The sequence below is a fragment of the Chlorocebus sabaeus genome, chromosome 15 (genome assembly GCF_047675955.1).
Source record: "Chlorocebus sabaeus isolate Y175 chromosome 15, mChlSab1.0.hap1, whole genome shotgun sequence".
NCBI lineage: Eukaryota > Metazoa > Chordata > Mammalia > Primates > Cercopithecidae > Chlorocebus > Chlorocebus sabaeus.
Window position 1 is genome coordinate 92350346 of NC_132918.1, and position 21454 is coordinate 92371799.

General features: G+C 48.0%; 1 protein-coding gene across 2 annotated transcripts; it reads right to left on the reverse strand.

The window, feature by feature from the left end:
* Positions 1 to 1487: 1487 nt before the first annotated feature.
* On the reverse strand, positions 1488 to 12685 carry MUC20 (mucin 20, cell surface associated). 2 transcript variants are annotated; one of them, XM_008009691.3, is made up of 4 exons: positions 12557 to 12685; positions 7837 to 9066; positions 5279 to 5370; positions 1488 to 1847 (listed from the first exon to the last, which is right to left on the reverse strand). In XM_008009691.3, exons 1-4 carry the CDS (start codon positions 12630 to 12632, stop codon positions 1818 to 1820), a joined length of 1428 nt encoding a protein of 475 aa, XP_008007882.3. In that variant the 5' UTR covers positions 12633 to 12685; the 3' UTR covers positions 1488 to 1817. The 2 variants fall into 2 exon arrangements, with proteins under 2 accessions (XP_008007882.3, XP_008007881.3); XM_008009690.3 differs by having other exon boundaries at positions 1488 to 1886.
* Positions 12686 to 21454: the final 8769 nt, after the last annotated feature.

Consider the following 21454-nt stretch of genomic DNA (forward strand, 5'->3'; position numbering starts at 1 on the left):
AGGTCCAGACGAAGAGATCAGAACTTTGATTTTAGAAAAACACTAATAATAATAGCTGTATCTGTATATAAGGCTGGGCACAGGGGCTCATGCCTGTAATCCCAGCACTTTGTGAGTCTGAGACAGGAGGATTGCTTGAGCTCAGGAGATCGAGACCAACCTGGTCAACATGGTAAAGCCCCTTCTTTACAAAAAAAGTACAAAAATTAGCCAGGTGTGGTGGCACATCTGTGGTCCCAGCTCCTCAGGAGGCTAAGACGGGAGGATCACTGGAGCCTGGGAGGTTGAGGCTGCAGTGAGCCATGGTCGCACCACTGCACTGCAGTTTGAGTGAGAGTGAGACCCTGTCTCTATTTTTAAAAATAAATCGTTGTATCTAAGAGGTGGGATTATAGGACATGTTTTCTTTCTCCTCTTCCCACTTCTTACTTTGCTTAGTCTTTGGAATTTTTCAAAATTTTGAAATCATAAACAAGTTTTACTTTTATTTTAAATTTATTTATTTATATATTTATTTATGAGACAGAGTCTTGCCCTTTCACCCAGGCTGGAGTGTAGCAGTGGGATCTTGGGTCACTGCAACCTCTGCTTCTCAGGTTCAAGCAATTCTCCTGCCTCAGCCTCCCGAGTAGCTAGGATTACAGGCACCTGCCACCACACCCAGCTAATTTCTGTGTTTTTTGTAGAGACAGGGTTTCACCATGCTGGCCAGGCTGGTCTCAAACTCCTGACCTCGTGATCTGCCTGCCTCGGCCTCCCAAAGTGCTGGGATTACAGGCACAAGCCGCTGCACCCAGCCACTTTCATTTTATTTATTTTTATTCATTTACTTTTTGGAGACAGGGTCTCACCTTGTCACCCAGGTTGGAGTGCAGAGGTATGATCTCAGCTGACGGCAACCTCCGTCTCCAGGGTTCAAGTGATCCTCCCACCTCAGCCTCACAAGTACCTGGGAATACAGGTGTCCACAATTACACCCAGCTAACTTTTGTATTTTTCGTAGAGACAGGGCTTTGCCATGTTGTTCAGGCCAGTCTCAAACCCCTGAGCTCAAGTGATCCACCCACTCCAGCCTCCCAAAGTGCTGGTATTACAGGCATGAGCCAGTGTGCCTGGCCAAGTTTTACTTTTCTAATAAAAAACCATATTAATTTTTTAAAAATAATAGCATGTAAGTTATAACATATAAGAAGAATAATTGAGGCTTGTGTCCAGAACTTGAAATTTAAATTTAGGTCAATTCCACATTCTCTGTGATCCCACCGCAGGCCAGACGCTCTGCCGGTTCAGGGGATACTGAGATGAACAAAGGTGGCCCCTGCCCTGCCGTAGCGCACTGTTCAACAGGCTCCAGGCCCGTCTCAGTAAATGCTATCATCAAAGTGCAAACCAAGACCTGGGGGAGTGGAAGGAGGAGGTGCAGTGAGAATATCCACAAGCCCTCTACCGTAAAAACGGCGAAAGCATACAGATCAATAGACAACCTCTGGACCACGCTGAGTGAATTTTAATGCAGGATGGAAGCACACAGATGGCTGATCAGGTCTCTCTTTACTGAAACAGAACATGTGCCAAGGTGAGTCCAAGGACACCTCTGGGAACAGGTGAAGCCCCTCCCTGCATATATGCTCCGGTGGCCGTGAGCGAGGTCCTGTTGCCACATCTAGGGTCAGGGGCTTGGACCGGCTGCCCTTCACAGGAAACTTCTGGGTACCTCTCAGCACAGTAATGCAGCTGCAGTCTGTGGGTGGGGGCCCAGGCCATGGGCAGCACCTTCTTTTGGCGTACGGGACAGGCCTGGCTGCAGCCGATGTCTGTTAGCCTCTCCTGACGCGCAGCAAGGAGACCTGGAAGTGAGGCGCGTGGGCGTGGAGTCCCTGGCGGAGCTGGAGAACAAGGGAGCCAGGTGGTCCTTTCAGCCCCTCTGACCCATGAGCTCACCGTAGGCAGAGGACAGGAAGGGACAGTGGGGCAGAGCGCATGTGGAGGACGGCAACCCTTCCTGGGCCCCTTACGTGCTGGACACAGGCTGGTGCTTCACACACATGATGTCATCTAAACCTCACAGAAACCTTATAAAGCAGGTGTTACGATCCTCATTTTATAAGGGATCAAAGTCGCAGAGAATAACTTATCCAAGACCACACAGTTGGGGACTAGAATTCACGCCCAGATCTAGCTGGTTCCGAAGCTCATTGTCTAATTCCTGAGCCCAAACCGTGGCTGTCCCCGGACGAGAACTGACGCCCAACCCTACAGGGCCTGGTGCCTGCGCCTCAGCTGCCCCACCTGCTCCTGATCACCCAGTTTCTTTCCGATTCCTGAAATCATTTCCGGTTTAGGAGCGCAGACCTGAGATTCAAAACTGGCTTCCTGGCTAGGTGCGGTGGCTCACGCCAATAATCCCAGTGCTTTGGGAAGCTGAGGTGGATGGGTCACCTGATGTCAGGAGTTCAAGACCAACCTGATCAACATGGAGAAACCCCGTCTCTACTAAAAACACAAAAATCAGCCGGGTGTGCTGGTGGGCACCTGTAATCCCAGCTACTCGGGAGACTGAGGCAGGAGAATTGCTTGAACCTGGGAGGCAGAGGTTGCAGTGAGCCGAGATCGCGCCATTGCACTCCATTGCACTCTGGACAACAGAGCGAGAATCTGTCTCAGGAAAAAGAAGAGAAAGAGAAAGAGAAAGAAAGAGAAAGAGAGAAAGAGAAAGAGAGAAAGAGAAAGAGAAAAAGAAAAAAACAAAACTGGCTTTCCAGCCAGGCGCAATGACTCACGCCTGTAATCCCAGCACTTTGGGAGGCTGAGGTGGGTGGATCAGAAGGTCAAGAGTTCGAGACTAGCCTGGCCAAGATGGTGAAACCTGAAACCCCGTCTCTACTAAACATATAAAAATTAGCTGGTTTGCTGGCGCAGGTTTGTAATCCCAGCTACTCGGGAGGCGGAGGCAGGAGAATGTCTTGAACCTGGGAGGTGGAAGTTGCAGTGAGCCGAGATCGCACCACTATACTCCAGCCTGGGCAACAGAGTGAGACACAGTCTCAGAAAACAAAACAAAACAAAACATAAACAACTGGCTTCCCTCTTCCACAAGGACTCACACTCGCTACTTTGATTGTCACGTGAGGGGGGCATTTGTCCTTTATTTGGCCATCGGGGGTCGAATCTCCGTGCTATGTTTAGGGAACTCCTTGCGGTGGGAGTCTTGATGGGCCTCACTGCCACTAAGAGAACTCCAAGGATGCAGATATCCCTTCTTCCCATCCCCTGGCACGCTGTGGACTCACGGGAGCACAAGGGCTAAGCTCGGCCTATCAAATGTTCCTACTCAGGACTTTGGCTCTGGAGCAAAAAGTCCAGCAAGACAAAAAGGCAGCGAGAACCCGTGTGAACGTGTGCGCAGGCCGCATGACGGCCGTCGGCTGTGGCAGCGTCCAGTAGTGACTCACCAGCAAGAGGGACCGTGTCCCAGCCAGCGTGACCCCACTGTCTGGCCCCAGAGCCCCTGCACTCCCCTGGGGGTCCTCCTGCCTATGTTCCGAGCCTGCTGTCCTGGCATTGCTTTGATTCTATGCACTCTGGGACCTGCCAACAAATCCCCCTTTTACTTATGACAGACAGAGGTTTTCTTTCGCCTGCAACGAAGGATCCCACTCTCCACGGACGTATCTTGCTTCCCTCTGCAAAGGGCAATCACTTCACCTGTCCAGCCCGGCTATGAACTCTACACCTGGCATAAGACCCCCAGCCAGCATCTCTGCCAGGTTTACCCTTGCAAGGGATGACAATAAGTCTGAGCCACTTTTAAGTGGTACGGTACCTATTGACTGTGAGAGGTGCTAAATGCAAGCTTCGGGTACTGACAAGGGCACTGCCAAAGAGGCAATCCACGTTAGACTGTGTACCGGGCCTGTTTTCACTGGTCACGTTTGTGAGCAGAGCTTAGATACTTCCCGTCATGCCCCACCTGCTACTTTGCACCGCACAGCAGGAGAACCATCCTCCCCTCAGCGAGGCCAGGCCCATGAAATCTGCATGGAGCTGACCCAGCCTAACCTTCCAACAAGCCACAGCATCCGCATCCCCGAGAGCCCCAGTCCCGGGATTTCAGCCACACCATCCGCATCCCCGAGAGTGCTGGCCCCGGAATTTCACCATCGGAAGTTCTGTCCAGTGGGCTTCAGGAGAATTTTCCCAACTTGTACAAATGCCTCCCAATCTTGGTCCTCATCTAGAGTGTACATCTCTGGGGTTTTTCTGCCTAGCCTCCCTGTTTTCTCGGGGCTCATCCTTCCTCTATGGGATCCTGATTGGGTTGTCAGTCGTGGTGGCCCTTGCAGGCCACGGAGACCTGCCCTTCCCTGGATGACATGAAAATTTGGGGACAGGGGCCCAGGCGCAGTGGCTCACGCCTGTAATCCCAGCACTTTGGGAGGCCGAGATGGGCAGATCATGAGGTCAGGAGATTGAGACCATCCTGGCTAACATGGTGAAACCCCATCTCTACTAAAAAAATACAAAAAAATTAGCCAGGCGTGGTGGCGGCGCCTGTAGTCCCAGCTACTCGGGGAGGCTGAGGCAGGAAAATGGCGTGAACCCGGGAGGCAGAGCTTGCAGTGAGCCGAGGTCACACCACTGCACTCCAGCCTCGGCGACAGAGCGAGACTTCATCTCAAGAAAAAAAAGAGAGAGAGAAGAAAAGAAAAGTTGGGGAGAGGGAAGTGCCTTGTGAATCTATGGCTAACAAGGCTGCCTTTTCATACATATGAAGAAAGACTCTGAAGAATGAAGGGAGTTGAGCTAAGACAGGGAGAGAAAGAGAAAATCCCCGTGATCGCGTTTGAGTTGCCGGATCCAGCCATACTGAAGCTCAGGAGATGCTTCTAGGTTTCTTAGACCTTGCCTTTTTTTTTTTTTTCATAAACTGCTCTGACTTGGGTTTCTGCCACTTACAGCCAAGAGTCCTGCCTACTCTCCCATCAATATCACCGACCTTCTCCTCAGGGGCCAGGGCCAAGCTTCCAAGGACCAGAAGAAAGTGCGGGTTGGGGCAGTCATGTGTTTACATTGCAGAGAAGGAAACGAAGAACTCAGAGAAGGCAGGCAGAAGCAAAGCCAGGCAGAGATCCTCCGATTCAGCTCCCAATTCTCTGTAAGAAACGAGACTCCCTTCCAAGTGCGGTAGCTGCTCTTCTGTGTCCTGTGGGTCTTCCCGGCAGCCCCTGCAAACCTCACGCCTTCCTCTACTCCCCTGGCCCAGAAAGTGTCCACTCACCTGCTGCATCAGCCTCTCTGCCACTCTGGGGTCAGTGAGGTCTTCCGGGGAGGCCACACTCAGCCGCAGGAGGAGGAAACCTACATTTTCACCTGCAAATGGAGAACAGTAAGATGAAAATCAGGGCTGGGTGTGGTGGCTCACGCCTGTAATCCCAGCACTTTGGGAGGGCGAGGCAGGTGGATCACCTGAGGTCAGGAGTTCGAGACCAGCCTGGCCAGCATGGTGAAACCCTGTCTCTACTAAAAATACAAAAATCAGCTGGACGTGGTGGCTCACGCCTGTCATTCCAGCTACTCAGGAGGCTGAAGTGGGAGGATCATCTGAGCCCTGGAGGTGGAGGTTGCAGTGAGTCGAGATCACGCCACTGCACTCCAGCCTGGGTGACAGAGTGAGACTCCATCTCAAAAAAAAAAAAAAAAAGGTCCTGTTTACTGCAGCGCTGTTTGTCTTAATGAAATCCTAGAAACGACCTAAGAGTTCATCCATGCAGAACTGGCTAAACAAGTGATGGTAAAACAAAACAGAACGAAGAAAGAATAGCTTTCTGAAGGACAGGGAAGCAGGGAGGAGCTGACATTTCAGCTATGTAAGATGAGTGAGTTCCAGCGACCTGCTGTGCCGCTCCGTGGGTGACACTGTATCGCAGCACCTCAGAGCGCAGATCTCACAGTAAGTGTTCAAACCACTATAAACACAATTTTATTCACTGGTCAGTAAAACTAAAGCAATAAGCTTGGGCGCGGTGGCTCATGCCTGTAATCCCAGCACTTTGGGAGCCTGAGGCGGGCGGATCACCTGAGGTCAGGAGTTCAAGACCAGCCTGGCCAACATGGTGAAACCCCATCTCCACTAAACATACAAAAATTAGCCAGTATGGTGGCACGCCTGTAATTCCAGCTACTTGGGAGGCTGAGGCAGGAGAATCACTTGAACCCGGGAGGCAGAGATTGCGGTGAACTGAGATCGCACCATTGCTCTCCAGCCTGGGCAACAAGAGCAAAACTCTGTCTCAAAAAAAGAAAAGAAACAATCCCACAGGTTACACGTGTGGAGAGAACTGGCTGGGGGTACAGCCGGGGAGGAAGACATTTTATGATGTACCTTTTTATGCTAATCAACCAATAATAAAGAAAGGTATTTTTCTTTCCAGGGCAGTTTAGCTACCATCTTTAACCCTGTCAGATGGGGTCATGTTACCCACCTTCTAAGGCTGTTTTGAAGGTTAAATAGAGGAGATAACATACACGAAGCTGGTGGCACTGCCTGGCATCACACTGCCTGGCATCAGAGAGAACGTTCAGCGGGGGCCAACGCTTACTGGATGTGAAACATGTTTATATCACCCCTGCCTACAATACAAAAGGTATTCAATAATATCTTTATTTATTGAGTGACTGTGATTAATGTTTGTATTCCCACCTCCCCCAGAAAGGTGGGAGCAAGCTGTGGACACACAGAGATGAGGCCCAAGGGGAGAGCGACAGGAAGTGGAGGTGGAGGCTACAGGCTGGCCAGAAGCTGGACTGACCAAGCAGCCTCTGACATTGGACTCTCCCCTGAGAAGTCCCTGTTTGTTGCCTCAGGGATGTAGCTTTAAACTCCCAACCCTTTGCTGTATTTATTTGTTTGTTTGTTTGTTTATTTTTGAGATGGAGTTTCACTCTCATCACCCAGGCTGGAGTGCAGCGGCGTGATCTCGGCTCACTTCAACCTCCACCTCCCGGGTTCAAGTGATTCTCCTGCCTCAGCCTCCTGAGTAGCTGGTATTACAGGCGTGCACCACCACGCCCCGTTCATTTTCAAATTTTTAGTAGAGACGGGGTTTCACTATGTTGGCCAGGCTGGTCTTAAACTCCTAACCTCAGGTGATTTACCCTCCTCCACCTCCCAAAGTGCTGGCGTTACAGGCGTGAGCCACCGCTCCCGGCCTGTATTCATTTATTTTAAGTTACTATCTATGGCATAAATCCCAGGAAATGCATCCAGCAGGCCCCACTTTCATGGGGTCCCAGCCCGTCAGAGGGCAGCAGCTTGGGCCTGATGCCTGCATGCTGCTCCTCTGTGCGGCTATGGCTGGAATAGAAGCTTCCAGAGCTGCTCAACAGTGAACTTCATAGAAGGTCAGAGCTGGACAGGACTTCGGTGCCCATCCCAACCCTCTCCAACTACAGGTGGGGAAACTGAGGCTCGGAGAGGGAGAGGGACTTGCCCAAGGTCACTTGTGTTGTTAGAGACAGAGCCAAAAACTACAGGTGGGGAAACTGAGGCCCGGAGAGGGAGAGGGACTTGCCCAAGGTCACTCGGGTTGTTAGAGGCAGAGCTGAGACTGAAAACCATTTTTCCAGACTTCCATCTCCACCTCTTTCCATACACAACCCTCCATCTGCCTTTTCCCGATTTCACCAAGAACCACTAGAAGATCACGAAGTGGCAACATCAGGGGCAGGCTCCAAATAGGCTCCAGATCCTTCCTTCCTCTCCACTCCTCAAGCGCGGAGACGTCCTGGAAACTCCGCATCCCAAATCCCCAAAGATCACCAGCAGGAGCCACTTACCTGCACTCACGTCTGTGGTCGGCCTCGTCCGAGCAGCGGTGGGCGTGGCTGTTGGGGGCTTCATTGGGGTCTTCGCTGAGGCTGTGGTCTTGGCTAAGGTGCTGTTCGTCCCTCGGCTGCTGTTGGCTGTAGTCGGAGGGACAGAAGGAAGAGGGTCCCTGCTGGTGGGGAAGGGCCCCTTGGTTGTGACGTCTGCAGTCGGTGTCTCTGAAGGGGTGAAGTTCTTGATGGTGGTTTTTGAGGGGCTGCAGGAGGAAGCAGAGCCCCCAGCAAAGGAAGCTGTTTTGCACACTGCTGACCCGGCCTCTGTGGGGACGAGAGCTGCTCCTGAGACTTTGACGCAACTTGGTGTCTCAACAGAGAGGGCTGAGGTTTCTTCCAGGGGATTCCCGCTACCTGTGGACAGAGTTCCACTGAGGGTCGTGGCCCTGGGTGCTGTCACTTCTCTTTCTGTGGCGCTGTTGGTGGGGAGTGGGGTCCCAACCGTGGCATCAGGTGCGGTTGACTCTGTGGTGCCGGCTGTGGACAGGGTCTCGGCAGAGGCTGTGGCCTCGGTGCTGTGTGGTTTTGCCTCAGTGGAGTCAGGCAGAGCTGGTGGATTGGAGGTGGGCGAGGCCTTCATCCCTTCCGTGGGGATGTGATCTGTGTCTGAGGCCCCAGGGATGCTGGAAGTCGTCGTTTCTGTTTCTGTGATGCTGCAATTGATAACCTCGATGTGGGTGACGGTCACCATGGCTTCAGTGAGGAGAGTGACGTCAGATCCCGGGGACCATGAGGGGGTGATGGCTGGATGGGGGCCATCGGAAGAGGTGCTGCTGTCTGAGGCCAGGCCCTTAGCTTCTGTGGAGGTGTGAGCCAATGTCAATATGTCCATTGTGCGTGTCTTTGCCTCTTCAGAGCTATCATCGGTGCGAAGGGTGTCAAAGACGGCTTCCTTGGGATCACTGCCTGTGACGGTCTCAGCTGTGGTCATTCCAGGTCCCTCGGGGCTGCCAGTGGCGGCGGATGTCCCCGCAGAGGTGGCGATCAGCACCGTGCGGTCGGGAGGTGTTTCTGTGGAAGTTCTGGTCTCTGCTTCTGGAATGGGGCCGGCTGGGGTTGAGGACCTACAGGAGGTCTCAGCACTCAGAGTTTGAGTTTCCAGAGCGGCGTGGCCTGGTGCTGGAATCATAGTGGGCACTTCTGTGTCGTCCATTGTCATCGCAGCATCTGCTCTGTGGCTGCCGGGGCCTGTGTTGGTTAAGATTGACTTGGTGAGCCTGGGTTCCAGTGGATTTCACACGAGCGATTTCGTTTACACCGTGGGCACTTCTGGGAGGAGGGTGGGGAGGGGAAGTGCTGTTACCTCCTTTTTCATCTACATAAGCGAACAAGAAGGAGGCAGTCCTGGGAAGCCCAGGCCCGTGTGGCAGCCACAGAGCTGGGGTTGCCATGACTGGTGTCCTCTGAAGCCCTGACCACTCACTAGGGGCCAGCAAGCCACGGGATCTGCTGGCTCTCGGCCTGCGTCTTTAACAGGGGATGAGTGGGGCCAGCGTCCACCTTCCAGGGTGAGCCAAGAAGGCAGAGCAGCGTCCAGGACTTGCAGAGCTTTCTGAACCTGTGTCCCCTTCCCCGGCCACTTTTCTCATCCAACACATACTTCCCCACGGAAGTCAAAACCCTTCAAAGATGAGACAGGCCTTTCGGGGTAGCTGGGTGGACCGAAGGGAGGAACCTCCAAAGACAGGGTGGGCAGTGCTGCTGCCAAAGTGAGGGGGCCGGCAGAGTCCTTGGGGCTCTGGCAAGGGAAACAGGGCGCCCCACCCTGCCAAGGCCCCTCCTGAATGAGGCTGAGAACTGCAGGGTTGGAGCCCGGGAACCACAGAAACAGTGGCCAGGCATTTTCCACAGGACATAGGGAGCCAGCTCAGGTAAAACCTAGCCTTTCAGAGAGCGGCTGTGGCACTTCTGCCTAGAGCAGAGGCCTGTTCCCTTGACTGGCCCGGAGGTGGGAGGAACGGGGGGGCCCCGAGGGAGGCCACAGTAGGATATTTTCCCCAGTGACAGGATCTTGCTCTGTTGCCCAGGCAGGTCTTGAATTCCTGGGCTCAAGTGATCCTCCTGCCCCAGCCTGTTGAGTAGTTTACTGCAAGATCTTTTCTGGCCTGAGAAAGGGGGGGTGCCTCTCCTGTCTAGAGGGAGATCGGGCTCTCCTGTGAGTAGGCCAAGGAGCCTCTTGGAGAGGGTTTCTAGATTTAGCAAATAAAAATATAGGGTACTCAGTTAAATTTGAACTTGCATTTCAGATAAATGCAAGTTTATCTGAATAACTTTTTAGCATATTTCTCATGCAATATTGGTTACATACTTACACTAAAAAAAAAAAAAAAATTGTTACCTGAAATTCAAATGTAACTGGATTCCCTGTGTTTTACGTAGTAATCCCAGTCGTGGAAGGAAAAGGATCAAATACAAACCCCCTCATTTCTCTGAGCCTTCTTGGTCCAGCCCACACAGCTAGGAGCACAAAGGTGGCACTCTTGGAGTCTGACCTCCCCTGGCACATGGTTTGAGATGGTCTTTACCCAGCTCCACTGGTCCAAAAGTAGCCCATAGACCCCCAAAGAGGCCTAGAACCTCTCCCCAGGGCGTCAGGATGGGGCCCCAGGTCCCCGCTGGTTGTCCTGTGGACCTCAGGGAATGACGAGGCAGGTCCTTGGTTGCAGCTGCCGCTGTGCTGCCCACTGCTGGCTCTGGGGCCGGATGACTCGGCCTCCTACTAGCCCGGCCAGTCTCTAGACCCCTCCCAGCCTCTGTGTCCTCACCTGAGAAAACAGGGTCACAATACCTGCCTTGCCAAGGTGGTGAGGACCAGCGGAGAAGGTGAAAGGGAAAACCCTTATATTCCAAAGCCCAAAAGGTAAGCATCCCCCCGCCATGGAGTCCTCTCCCCAGCCACCTGAAAGCACGCACAGTCGATGTGACTATAGTGAGGAGTACGGGCTGCACCCCCAGGCAGTGTGACGAGTCCTGGGCACCCGCTGTCACCACTGGTCCCGTGCAGCCCAGCTGCACACACAAATCTCACTTTGCAGGAACTGTTCCTCTGCCTTCATAATACAGTTTCTTCTCCCCACTTCAAGGCCTGAGATCATTTCTCTGAGCCTTCTTGGTCCAGCCCACACAGCTAGAAGCCCAGAGTGGTGCCCTTGGAGCCTGACTTCCCCTGGCACATTTTCCAGCTTTTCCAGGAGCCCTGGGGTGTCATTTTTGCTGTGAAACCTCCTCCTGCTCCCCAAGCCCACAGCCTTTTGGGTCCAGGGGGTCTTCTCAAATACAGCAAAGCCCGGCCCAGCCCCTCAGTAGTTCTGGAACACTGTGGCTCTCCTGGTACCATCTTCCAATCTGGTGGAGAGGAAAGCAGGTGGACTGGGGACCCTGAGCTGGAGAACCTGCTCTCTGTCCTGTGACCCTGGCCAAGTCTCTCAGCTCCACGCCTGCATTTCCGCATCTGTAAGGTGGAGCTAACGGGACGTGTGCACACCAGGTGAGCACAGGCAGGAGGCCGCGGCGTGCAGCGCTCAGGCCTGTGTGGAGTCAGAGCCTGGCTCCGAGGAGTCGTCACTGGATCCCCAGAAGCACAGTGGCCTCATCCTTAAAGCAGTGGAGGTCGGGGGTGGTCAGAACAGGGTCATCTTGTAGGGCCATTGTGAGGGTTAAAAATATACTATACGATCATGATGCATCAAAGTAGGTTCCTCAGTCCTAACAGACGTGCTGCTCTGGTGGGGGATGTCGATGGCAGAGGCTGTACGTGGTGGGGATGGGAACTCGATACTCTCCGCTCAAGTTTTTTTTTTTTTTTTAAACAGTTTCACTCTGTTGCCCAGTGCAGTGGGCTGGAGTGCAGTGGCGTGATCTTGGCTCACTGCAACCTCCACCTCCCAGGTTCAAGCAATTCTCCTACCTCAGCCTCCTGAGTAGCTGGGATTACAGGCAGCTGCTACCACATCCCACTAATTTTGTATTTTTAGTAGAGACGGGGTTTCTCCATGTTGGTCAGGCTGGTCTCAAACTCCTGACCTCAGGTGATCCACCCGCCTTGGCCTCCCAAAATGCTGGGATTACAGGTGTGAGCCACTGCACCTGGCCTCTCCACTCAAGGTTTAGAGCAAACCTAGAACTGCTCTAAAATAATAAAATAAAATAAAATAAAATAAAATAAATCCCCCCTTTTTTAACGTATGTGATGAGTTTGGCACAGCTCCTATTAGCGACAGGTCAGGGTTCGTTCCCGTCTTTCACAAAAGCCCTGCCTCTCAGCATCCACCCTTCCCAAGAAGTTTGTGGTAGTCGGACTTTTCACTCGGAATCTGTATTTTGAAGGAAATCCATGCCAGGTAATAAACTTGGAGGAGTCCAAATCTTGTTGAGCCACATTCTTCAGCTTTCTGCACAATGATCGCCAGCTGGCACCTCCCTGCACCCACCTCCCCGCCCCACTCACTCTCCACGTTCATAAAGGCAGACTCTCAGCCACCTCTCACCATGGCAGCGCCAGGCAGGCTTACACTGACACACCGTCATCCACACACTGTTTATCATCAACGATGGCACTTCACAGGTAGCACTGTGGTTCCTTGTCATCAACCCAAGAGAGCCTGCCCTTGTCCACACTGAAATTCACTCCCAGAGCCCCATGAGGGGAGAGGCCCACCAGCCCCTCTGGCCTCCTTACCTGCAGAGATCTCAGACACCGCAACCTCCCAGCAGAATAAGAAAAGGGGCAGAGCCAGACCCCAGAGAGAGCCCATCCTAGCCGGCCACCGCCACTGCAGAACTGCTGGCTGTCTCACGGGTACCTTTTCCTGCTTCCTCAAGCCAGGGAGGAGGGGCCATCTCCTGCCGAGGTGTGTGACTGGCTAGTTGCCAGGATGTGGCCACAGAAATGTGCAGGCTGCGGGCTGGCAGGTCGAGTCTGTCAGCAAGCTGACCCCTGCCTTCCTGGCCCAGTAAACACTCGGCTGAAATTTGATTTGAAGATGTGGAATCACTAGCTTTTTTTTTTTTTTTTTTTTTTTTTGAGATGGAGTCTCGCTCTGTCGCCCAGGCTGGAGTGTACAGCAGTGAGATCTCAGCTCACTGAAACCTCTTCCCCCCGGGATCAAGCAATTCTCCTGCCTCAGCCACCCGAGTAGTTGGGATTACAGGCGTGCGCCACCACGCCCAGCTAATTTTCGTATTTATGGTAGAGACGGGGTTTCACCATGCTGGCCAGGCTTGTCTTGAACTCCTGACCTCAGGCGATCTGCCCGCCTTGGCCTCCCAAAGTGCTGGGATGACAGGCCTGAGCCACTGCGCCCGGCCAAATCACTTCCACAGTGACACTGACCCTCAGTCTTGTGCTGGGAAGGCCACAGGAGGTCCCGTTTCACCGCCTCCCCTCCCGTGCCTGGAGCTGGGGCTTCGAGTCAGACCCCGGCTTCATCCCTGGTCCTGGGCATGATTAACTCTATCTCCGAGGGCAAATTTCAGAGCCAGGCTGAACCTTCTCTTCCTGCTCTGTAAATGGATAAACCCTACCTCGCCGGGCTGCTGTCGTAAGGATGACATGTGATAGTAAAGCTCTGACACAGTGCCTGCTACACAGCTGATGCTCATCAAAAATATATACGTCTTAGGTGCTCAGTAAGTGAGTGGGAACCCTGACATCCGCTCTGATCCTCAAGCATTGGGGAGAAGAGACAGCTCCCCGGTGTGGGACAAGACTCTGATTTCTAACATCCTTCCATCTTCATCATCCTGTGATTCTGCATCCCAATCAAAGCCAGAAACACTGGCCAGGCTGCAGGCACGGGGCTGGGAAGAGAGAAAAGGTGAGCGCACTCATCTGAGTCTCAGGGCCTAGGAAGAGAGGACGTGGGAGGATGATGACTCAGCAAAGCTAGAGATTCAGCCATGAGAAGGGACATGCAGTTACTGAATATATTTCCAAACGCCTGAGGAAGAATCTTCCTTCCTCTGTGTGCCACGGACATGGACTGTTATGGCCGCTGGCCGGTGACCACACAAGGCAGCTTGGGAATTTCAGGGCAGGAGCTCTGATGAAAGCTGCTCTTGAGTAGAAGAAAGCCTGCTGGATCCGCATGAGGGAATCACAACATCTCAAAACTGGAAAGAACTTTAAAACCAGGCCAGGTGCAGTGGCTCACGCCTGTAACCCCAGCGTTTGAGAGGCCAAGGTGGGCAGATCACTTGAGGCCAGGAGTTCAAGACCAGCCTGGCCAACATGGTGAAACCCCATCTCTATTAAAAATACTAAAATTAGCCAGGCATGGTAGTGTGGGCCTGTAATCCTTGCTACTTGGAAGGCTGAGGCAGGAGAATCTCTTGAACCCAGGATGCAGAGGTAGCAGTGAGCCAAGATTGCTCCACTGCACTCCAGCCTGGGTGACAGAGCAAGACTCTGTCTGAAAAAGGAAAAGAAAAAAAAAAAAATTGGAAGGTCCAGGTTCCATTTCCAACTCTCTCCTTAACACTGACCCAGGAGCTGTGTGAACGTACAAGTTATATGCTCTCTCTGGGCCTCAGTCAACGTGAACTGCAAGGTCCTTTTGGCCCCGTGGTCTGGGGTTCTACGTTGGGTGTGTGACATTGTCTTGCAGAAATTTACTCTGTTCTGGGCTGTGCTGCTGGGAAGAAGGAGGGAATGGGAGAGAATGGGAGGAGGAAGACTCCCCCAGAAGAGGCTGAGGGAGGTCCATAGGGGGACAAAACCCACCACTTGGGGTGGGGATCTTGGACACCATTGATCTTTAGGCTGAGTCCCTTCCATCCTCCACTCAGCCCCAGCTCTTTGCTTATCAAATGAGACAAGGACCCCCCCGGGAGGTGTCAGGTAGAGAGAGGAAGCCAGGGCCACAGCAGGGACTGTATCCTCTTAGACCCCATCTAGTAGCTGCGATCTACTCTGAGGCTCACCCCAAGGGAAGATGGAGAAGAGACTAAGCAAGAATGCAGCTCCTTTCAGCCACCCCAGCCCTCCTCCAGCCCCACCTCTGCAGAGATCGGAGCTTCCTCATTCCAGCAGCAGGTGAGTCTACCCCAGCCTGTTGCAGATGAGGAAGTGAGGAATCCCTGGAAAGGAAGGCTGACTGAAAGCTTCCCAGGGTTTGCTGAATTTTGGATGATTTTCCTCAGTATTTGGGGAAATTTACAAGCCTGGGCAGATGACTGTTAGCTCTGGGGGCCATAACAGGCTTATGCAGAAAGTTCCTGGGACATATTTTCAGCCAAACTCAGCTCTCACCTTGAATGAGCACAGGAGGCCAGTTCATTAATTTAACACTCATGTATGGAATTCCTTCTATATGCCAGACATTGCTCCAGGCACTTGGAATACATCACTCAGTAAAAGAGATCCTGGCCTTCATGGAACAACTTTCCTAGTGAAGAGAGACAGCAAACTTGAACCCCAAATATCTGAGACAGGTCTCAGTTAATTTAGAAAGTTTATTTAGCAAAGGTTGAGGACTTGTGTCCATGACACAGCCTCAGAAGGTCCTGGTGACATATGCCAAGGTGGTCAGAGCATAGTTTGGTTTTACACATTTTCAGGAGACATGAGACATCAATCAACACATGTAAGATGAACATTGGTTCAGTCTGGAAAGGTGGGACAACTGGAAACAGGGAGGGGGCCCACAGATTATGGGTAAAGAGACAAATAGTAACATTCTTTTGAGTTTCTGATTCACCTTTCCAAAGGGGGCAATTAGATATGCATTTATCTCAGTGAATGGAGGGAGGGATGACTTTGCATAGAATGGGAGGCAGGTTTGCCCTAAGCCATTTCCAGCTTGACTTTTCCCTTTACCTTAGTGATTTTGGGGGCCCAAGATAGTTTCCTTTCACATTTCTACCCTTTCCTTTTTAAAATTTTTTGAGAAAGCATTTTAGGAGAAAATGAATCTCTGGTCTCAGGTTTCATCTGGTCTCTCATGGCTAGGATGGTATATTTCTAGATGGGTAGGTCCCAAGTTATTAGGAAAGCTCATTTTTAGCAGGTTGTGAAGACTCATGTCCTGTGAAGAAAAAATAGGAGGAGGAAGGGAGAAAAACAACAACAGACAAAAGAACAGTCCTGGAAAAATCAATATAGGCCACATTACTCTGAAGTTTATACATCAGTAGGCAGGTATGAAAGTGGCTTATGTATGTAAATAAGGTTTCTGTTATTTTCTTCTGAAGTTTAAGTTGTCTAGCTTCAGTTTGAACGGCTTTAAGAAAGCACAGCTTAGCTTTCAATGACTCAAAATTAGGAAAAATGGGGAAAAAGAAAGGAAAAAATTGAAAACATTATTTTGAAGACTTGTGGCCAAGAAAAATTAGAATTTGGTTCAAACTACAGAAAACAATAAAAATTGAAAAACATTAGGCAAAACTAGAATCTAACAATAGGTGTACTATAGTTTTTAAAACATAATTTTTCTCTCTCCAGCTTCTCATTTTTACTAAAGACAAATCATGGTAGGACTGATTTCCTTTATTATACTTGGCCTGATTATTTGTATACAGTGCAGCAAGAATAATTATTTTTTTACACAGGCTTTTAAATTGGCTTTGATGGAACTTTGTTCCATAGAAGGAATCTCAGAAAAGACTTGTTTAAAGCTGAGCCCTGCCATGGATTTGTACCAACAAATACCTATGAGTTGCATGAATTCCTCTCTTCTTGAGGTCCCAAGATAAAACTTGGGGCTCTTGGACCTGTCAGAAAGTGACATTCTTTACTTACCACAGGTCAGGAACCCTGTTCAGGGACTGTATAGACAGGGTATGTGGCCAGTTTTCCCAAGGGGCTTTTACTGGCTCCATAAAACAAGTTTAATTCCTTAAAGGAAAGCACCCATTCCAGTCAAAGCCATGGTAGAATAACCAGTTTCTCCAATTATGTCCTGTTACAAATAAAAACAGATTATTATTGTACTTATGCAAATAACTATATTGTGATAAGTTAAGAATACTCACAAATAGTTTCCAAATTCTGGAGAAATCAGGTAGAGAGAAACAAATATGCCTCAAATTTTGTTCATAGGAGTATAATAACTTGTTAAAAGCTGTCAATAGCTCAAAAGAAAAGTTTCCTTGACTCTGAAAAAACAAAACAAAGGCTCAAAAACATTTTAAGCAAAAAGTCAAAAAGATTACTTCTGTCTTCTGTAAGTTCAGTCCATGTAGTTAATTCCTGTTCTGCTTGATATTTATGAACACTTCAGATCTCCATGAGTCCTGAAAGCTTTTCTTCTATTCTGATGTCACAATCACCAAAGTTATCAGAAACCTGCATTCAAGAGTACCTTTTAGAGTTTTATAGCTGATTATAAAACCACCTTTTTTTTTTTTTTTTTTTTTTTTTTTTTTTTTTTTTTTTTTTTTAATAGACAGTCTCACTATCTCACTCAGGCTGGAATGCAGTGGGGTGATCTTGGCTAACTGCAATCTCTGCTACCCGAGTTCAAGTGATTCTCCTGCCTCAGCCTACCAAGTAACTGAGATTATAGGCACCTGCCACCATGTCTAGCTAATCTTTGTAGTTTTAGTAGAAACAGGGTTTAACCATCTTGGCCAGGCTGGTCTTGAACTCCTGAGCTCATGATCCACCACCTCGGCCTCCCAAAGTGCTGGGATTACAGGCGTGAGCCACCATACCCAGCTATAAAACCACCTTCTAAAGAGGACCAAAACAAGACAATTGTCTGTGGATAACAAAAAGTTTTAGGGGAGCCATAGTCAAAGACACAATTGACAAGGAAATTTGTTGCCTCTGTGGCACAAAATAATGTAATATAACAATTACAATTATTACCGATAATGTACACTAAGTCATATCAGAATTATAGGAGTTTCCCATAATTTTAGAACACACACCAATAACATATTTATACAAATACAGTCCAAAGAAACCAAACACAATTTCATACTTGACAATGCTTTCTGTATAATTTTTATAATAAATAAGCCAAATTATGTCATTTTTGGACTTTAGGAAACCTAGTATCTTAAATGATTAGGACAGAAAAATACATAATTTATAATCTGATTTTGGAAAGTTTGTCAGATATCAAAGGTTTAAAACACTTGATATCACAGGTCATTGTAAAATAGGTCACTGATTTGACCAAAGTGATAGCTCAAGGATTTCAAAAAAAAGGCAAAAGTCTTCATTGTTTGGGAGAGGAGACTTAATTTGCAAATAGTAAGCCCTAATTTAAAACAACAGCAGGAAGCTAATTACATTTTTCAAAATTTTATATAAGCAATGTATAAAATTTTAATATTGACCATAACATATAACTTCCATAAGCCTTTTATAACCTTTCTTAAGGAGTCAGTAATGCTTCAAGAAAACCTTGTTGATCTGACACAAGGCCACGTGCTGGTCTTGCGTCAGTGTGCCTTTGACAGTAATGGTTAATTTACAGAGAAACTCAATGTATTTCCTCTCTCAAAACTGGCCCTTACAATCTCACATGCCCATGCTAGTCCCTGGGCCCTGAGGAGTTGAACAACTTTAATTTCTGCATCTCAGGAACATAGTTCATTTTGATTGGCATCTTCTACTGGGCCTGAAGATGAGGCTTGAATTCCTGTCAGTGTTTAAGATTTAGCAGAACTTGGTGTCCTTTTTAGACTCAGGACTCAAAGCCCTGTAACTTCATGTTACAAGGACTTTAAAAGAACATACAGCAAGATACATGGATGTAATAACCTTAATTTAAGAAACATTTTTCAATCTCAGTTTTTTTCTAAGCAAACCAAAATTTAATAATAATGGCAATTAGTTTGATAAACCATGAAATCTGTTAGGCCAGTTACCAAAAGGCAAAAGAAAAGACCTTTGGCACTGCACAGAATATTATGATGAAAGAAAACATTTCCTTTAGACCTTTAAAAGAACATTGTTATCATCAGGCCACAACAAACAGAACTTGAGGACAAAATCTTGTATGAGCTGCAAATGAGTTGAAGGGGAGCGTTACTATTTTGTATCCTTTCAAAAGGGAGAGAAAATAAAAAATGGTAAGATGCAATAAAAGTTGAACTTTGGGTTAAAAAAATTAGAGTCTCTTATAATTTATTAAGAGTAAATCAATCCCTTAAGAAAATTTCATTGTTCTTACCAATTATTTAGTGTATAAGTGGTTTTTTGTTTAGTTTTGTTTTGTTTTGCATTAAGCCCAATCTCTAGAAAGACCATTATAATTTCCCTTTAATTATAGACAACTTAATCATATAAAAGTTTTTTGTTTTTTTTTTTTTTTTTTAAATCCTTTTATTGTGACTTACACAGACTGTTCATGATATGCTTGGATTTTCTGGTCTGTCCTGAACATCTCTTTCTCAAACAACCAGTCATTTTATTTTAGGACTATGTTTACCATACAAAATTCTTTCTCATATAAAATTATGTCTCTTTAAGCTTTCTTACTAAAAAGAAAAACCTCTTTATAACTTTCTTTACATCTCTCTTATTTCCTGGTTCCTTTTACCTTGTTTTATATATAACCTTTAAATAAACCTTGAATTAGACAAATATTGTTCACCTTTTAAAAAAGGATATACATTTTCTTAGAAAGTTTTTCTACAATTTATTTTTATTAGAAAATACTCAAATAATGGAATATCTATTATTTAATTTAATATAACTTAAGATTCCAAATTATGATGAGTTTGTCTACAAGTATTTGTCCCATTACATTTGCCTAATTATTTTATTTTAATTGTTTACCTAGATTATTTATGAAAACTGCAGTAGTCATCATTTAAAGTTATGGAACTGCCATTGCAAAATCATAACTGAGACAGGGAGAAAGATGTGACCTAACCAACTCCAACTTGCTTCTAACCTCGAAGCTGTCCTTGTTCATTCCTGGGCAGAGGCTGAACTAACTTCAGGAAGAACTTAGTTTATAGTCTAGCTTTGAAACAAAGTGGATAACAGTCCTTTCTCAAAACAAACCTTGTTCCCTGTGGACTAGACTGCCTAAAGCCACAAGGTTAGAAGTTATGGTAATCTTACTAAATTCACGATGTAGCTATTTTCATTAAACCATATCAATGTCCTAATTATTAAAAATTACATAAGCAAAGATCATCCTGTCTTGGACTGGGCTTATAGTTTTGTAACCTCTGTGCCATATTTTAACACTTTATATTATTTGGCAGGGATAAGTATAAAATTGCTTGATTAATAAATGCAAACAAAAATGTATGCTGGCAATTCTTAAGATATTTCTAATATTACTTTACCAATAATTTTAAATCTAGCTTACTTATTAAAGATTTTACTTAAGTTAGGCAAACTTGAAAAAGCATTGGCTAGTCTTTTCTTTCTTCCTGACAAAGTATTTGATTCAAGCACTTTTATTTTCTTTTTTTTGAGATGGAGTCTCACTCTGTCACCCAGGCTGTAGTGCAGTAGTGTGATCTCAGCTCACTGCAACCTTCACCTCCCAGGTTCAAGCAATTCTCCTGTCTCAGCCTCTTGATTAGCTGGGACTACAGGCACCTGCCACCACGCCTGGCTAATTTTTGTATTTTTAGTAGAGACGGGGTTTCACCATGTTGGCCAGGCTGGTCTCGAACTACTGACCTCAGGTGATCTACCCGCCTCAGCCTACCAAAGGGCTGGGACTATAGGTGTGAGCCACTGCACCCAGCCAAGTGCTTTTATTTTCTTAAGCCAATTAATTAGAGCTTTTTTTTTTTTTTTTTTTTTGAGGCGGAGTCTCGCTCTGTCACCCAGGCTGGAGTGCAGTGGCCGGATCTCAGTTCACTGCAAGCTCCGCCTCCTGGGTTCCTGCCATTCTCCTGCCTCAGCCTCCCGAGTAGCTGGGACCACAGGCGCTGCCACCATGCCCGGCTAGTTTTTTGTATTTTTAGTAGAGATGGGGTTTCACCATGTTAGCGAGGAGGGTCTCGATATCCTGACCTCGTGATCCCCCCACCTCAGCCTCCCAAAGTGCTGGGATTACAGGCATGAGCCACCGCGCCCAGCCAATTAGAGCCCTTTTACATATTTTTTTTTTTTTTTTTTTTGGAGACAGAGTCTCATTCTGTTGCCCAGGCTGGAGTACAATGGCTTGATCTCAACTCACTGCAACCTCTGCTTCCTGGTTTCAAGCAATTCTCCTGCCTCAGCCTCCTGAGTAGCTGGGATTACAGGTACGTGCCACCACACCCAGCTAATATTTTGTATTTTTAGAGACGGGGTTTCACCATGTTGGCCAGGATGGTTTTGAACTCCTGACCTCAAGAGATCTTCGCGACTCAGCCTCCCAAAGTGCTAGGATTACAGACGTGAGCCACTGCACCTGGCCACACCTTTGAATTCTTGATAGCCTGTTTTACTTCTCTAAGCAGTTGTCAGCTAAATAGCATTGAATTTGCATTTTAAAGAAACTCAGGTGAAAATCAAATAGCAAAGTTTACATCATAAGGTATGGAGAGAAAAAGTCTGGTGTGCTAGAGGGAAATTAAAACAGATTTAATTGCCAATTAAACATAAAATTATAGAAATTATAAAGGCCTTTTAAATATACACACACACACAAAGATCCTATAGCTTTTACTT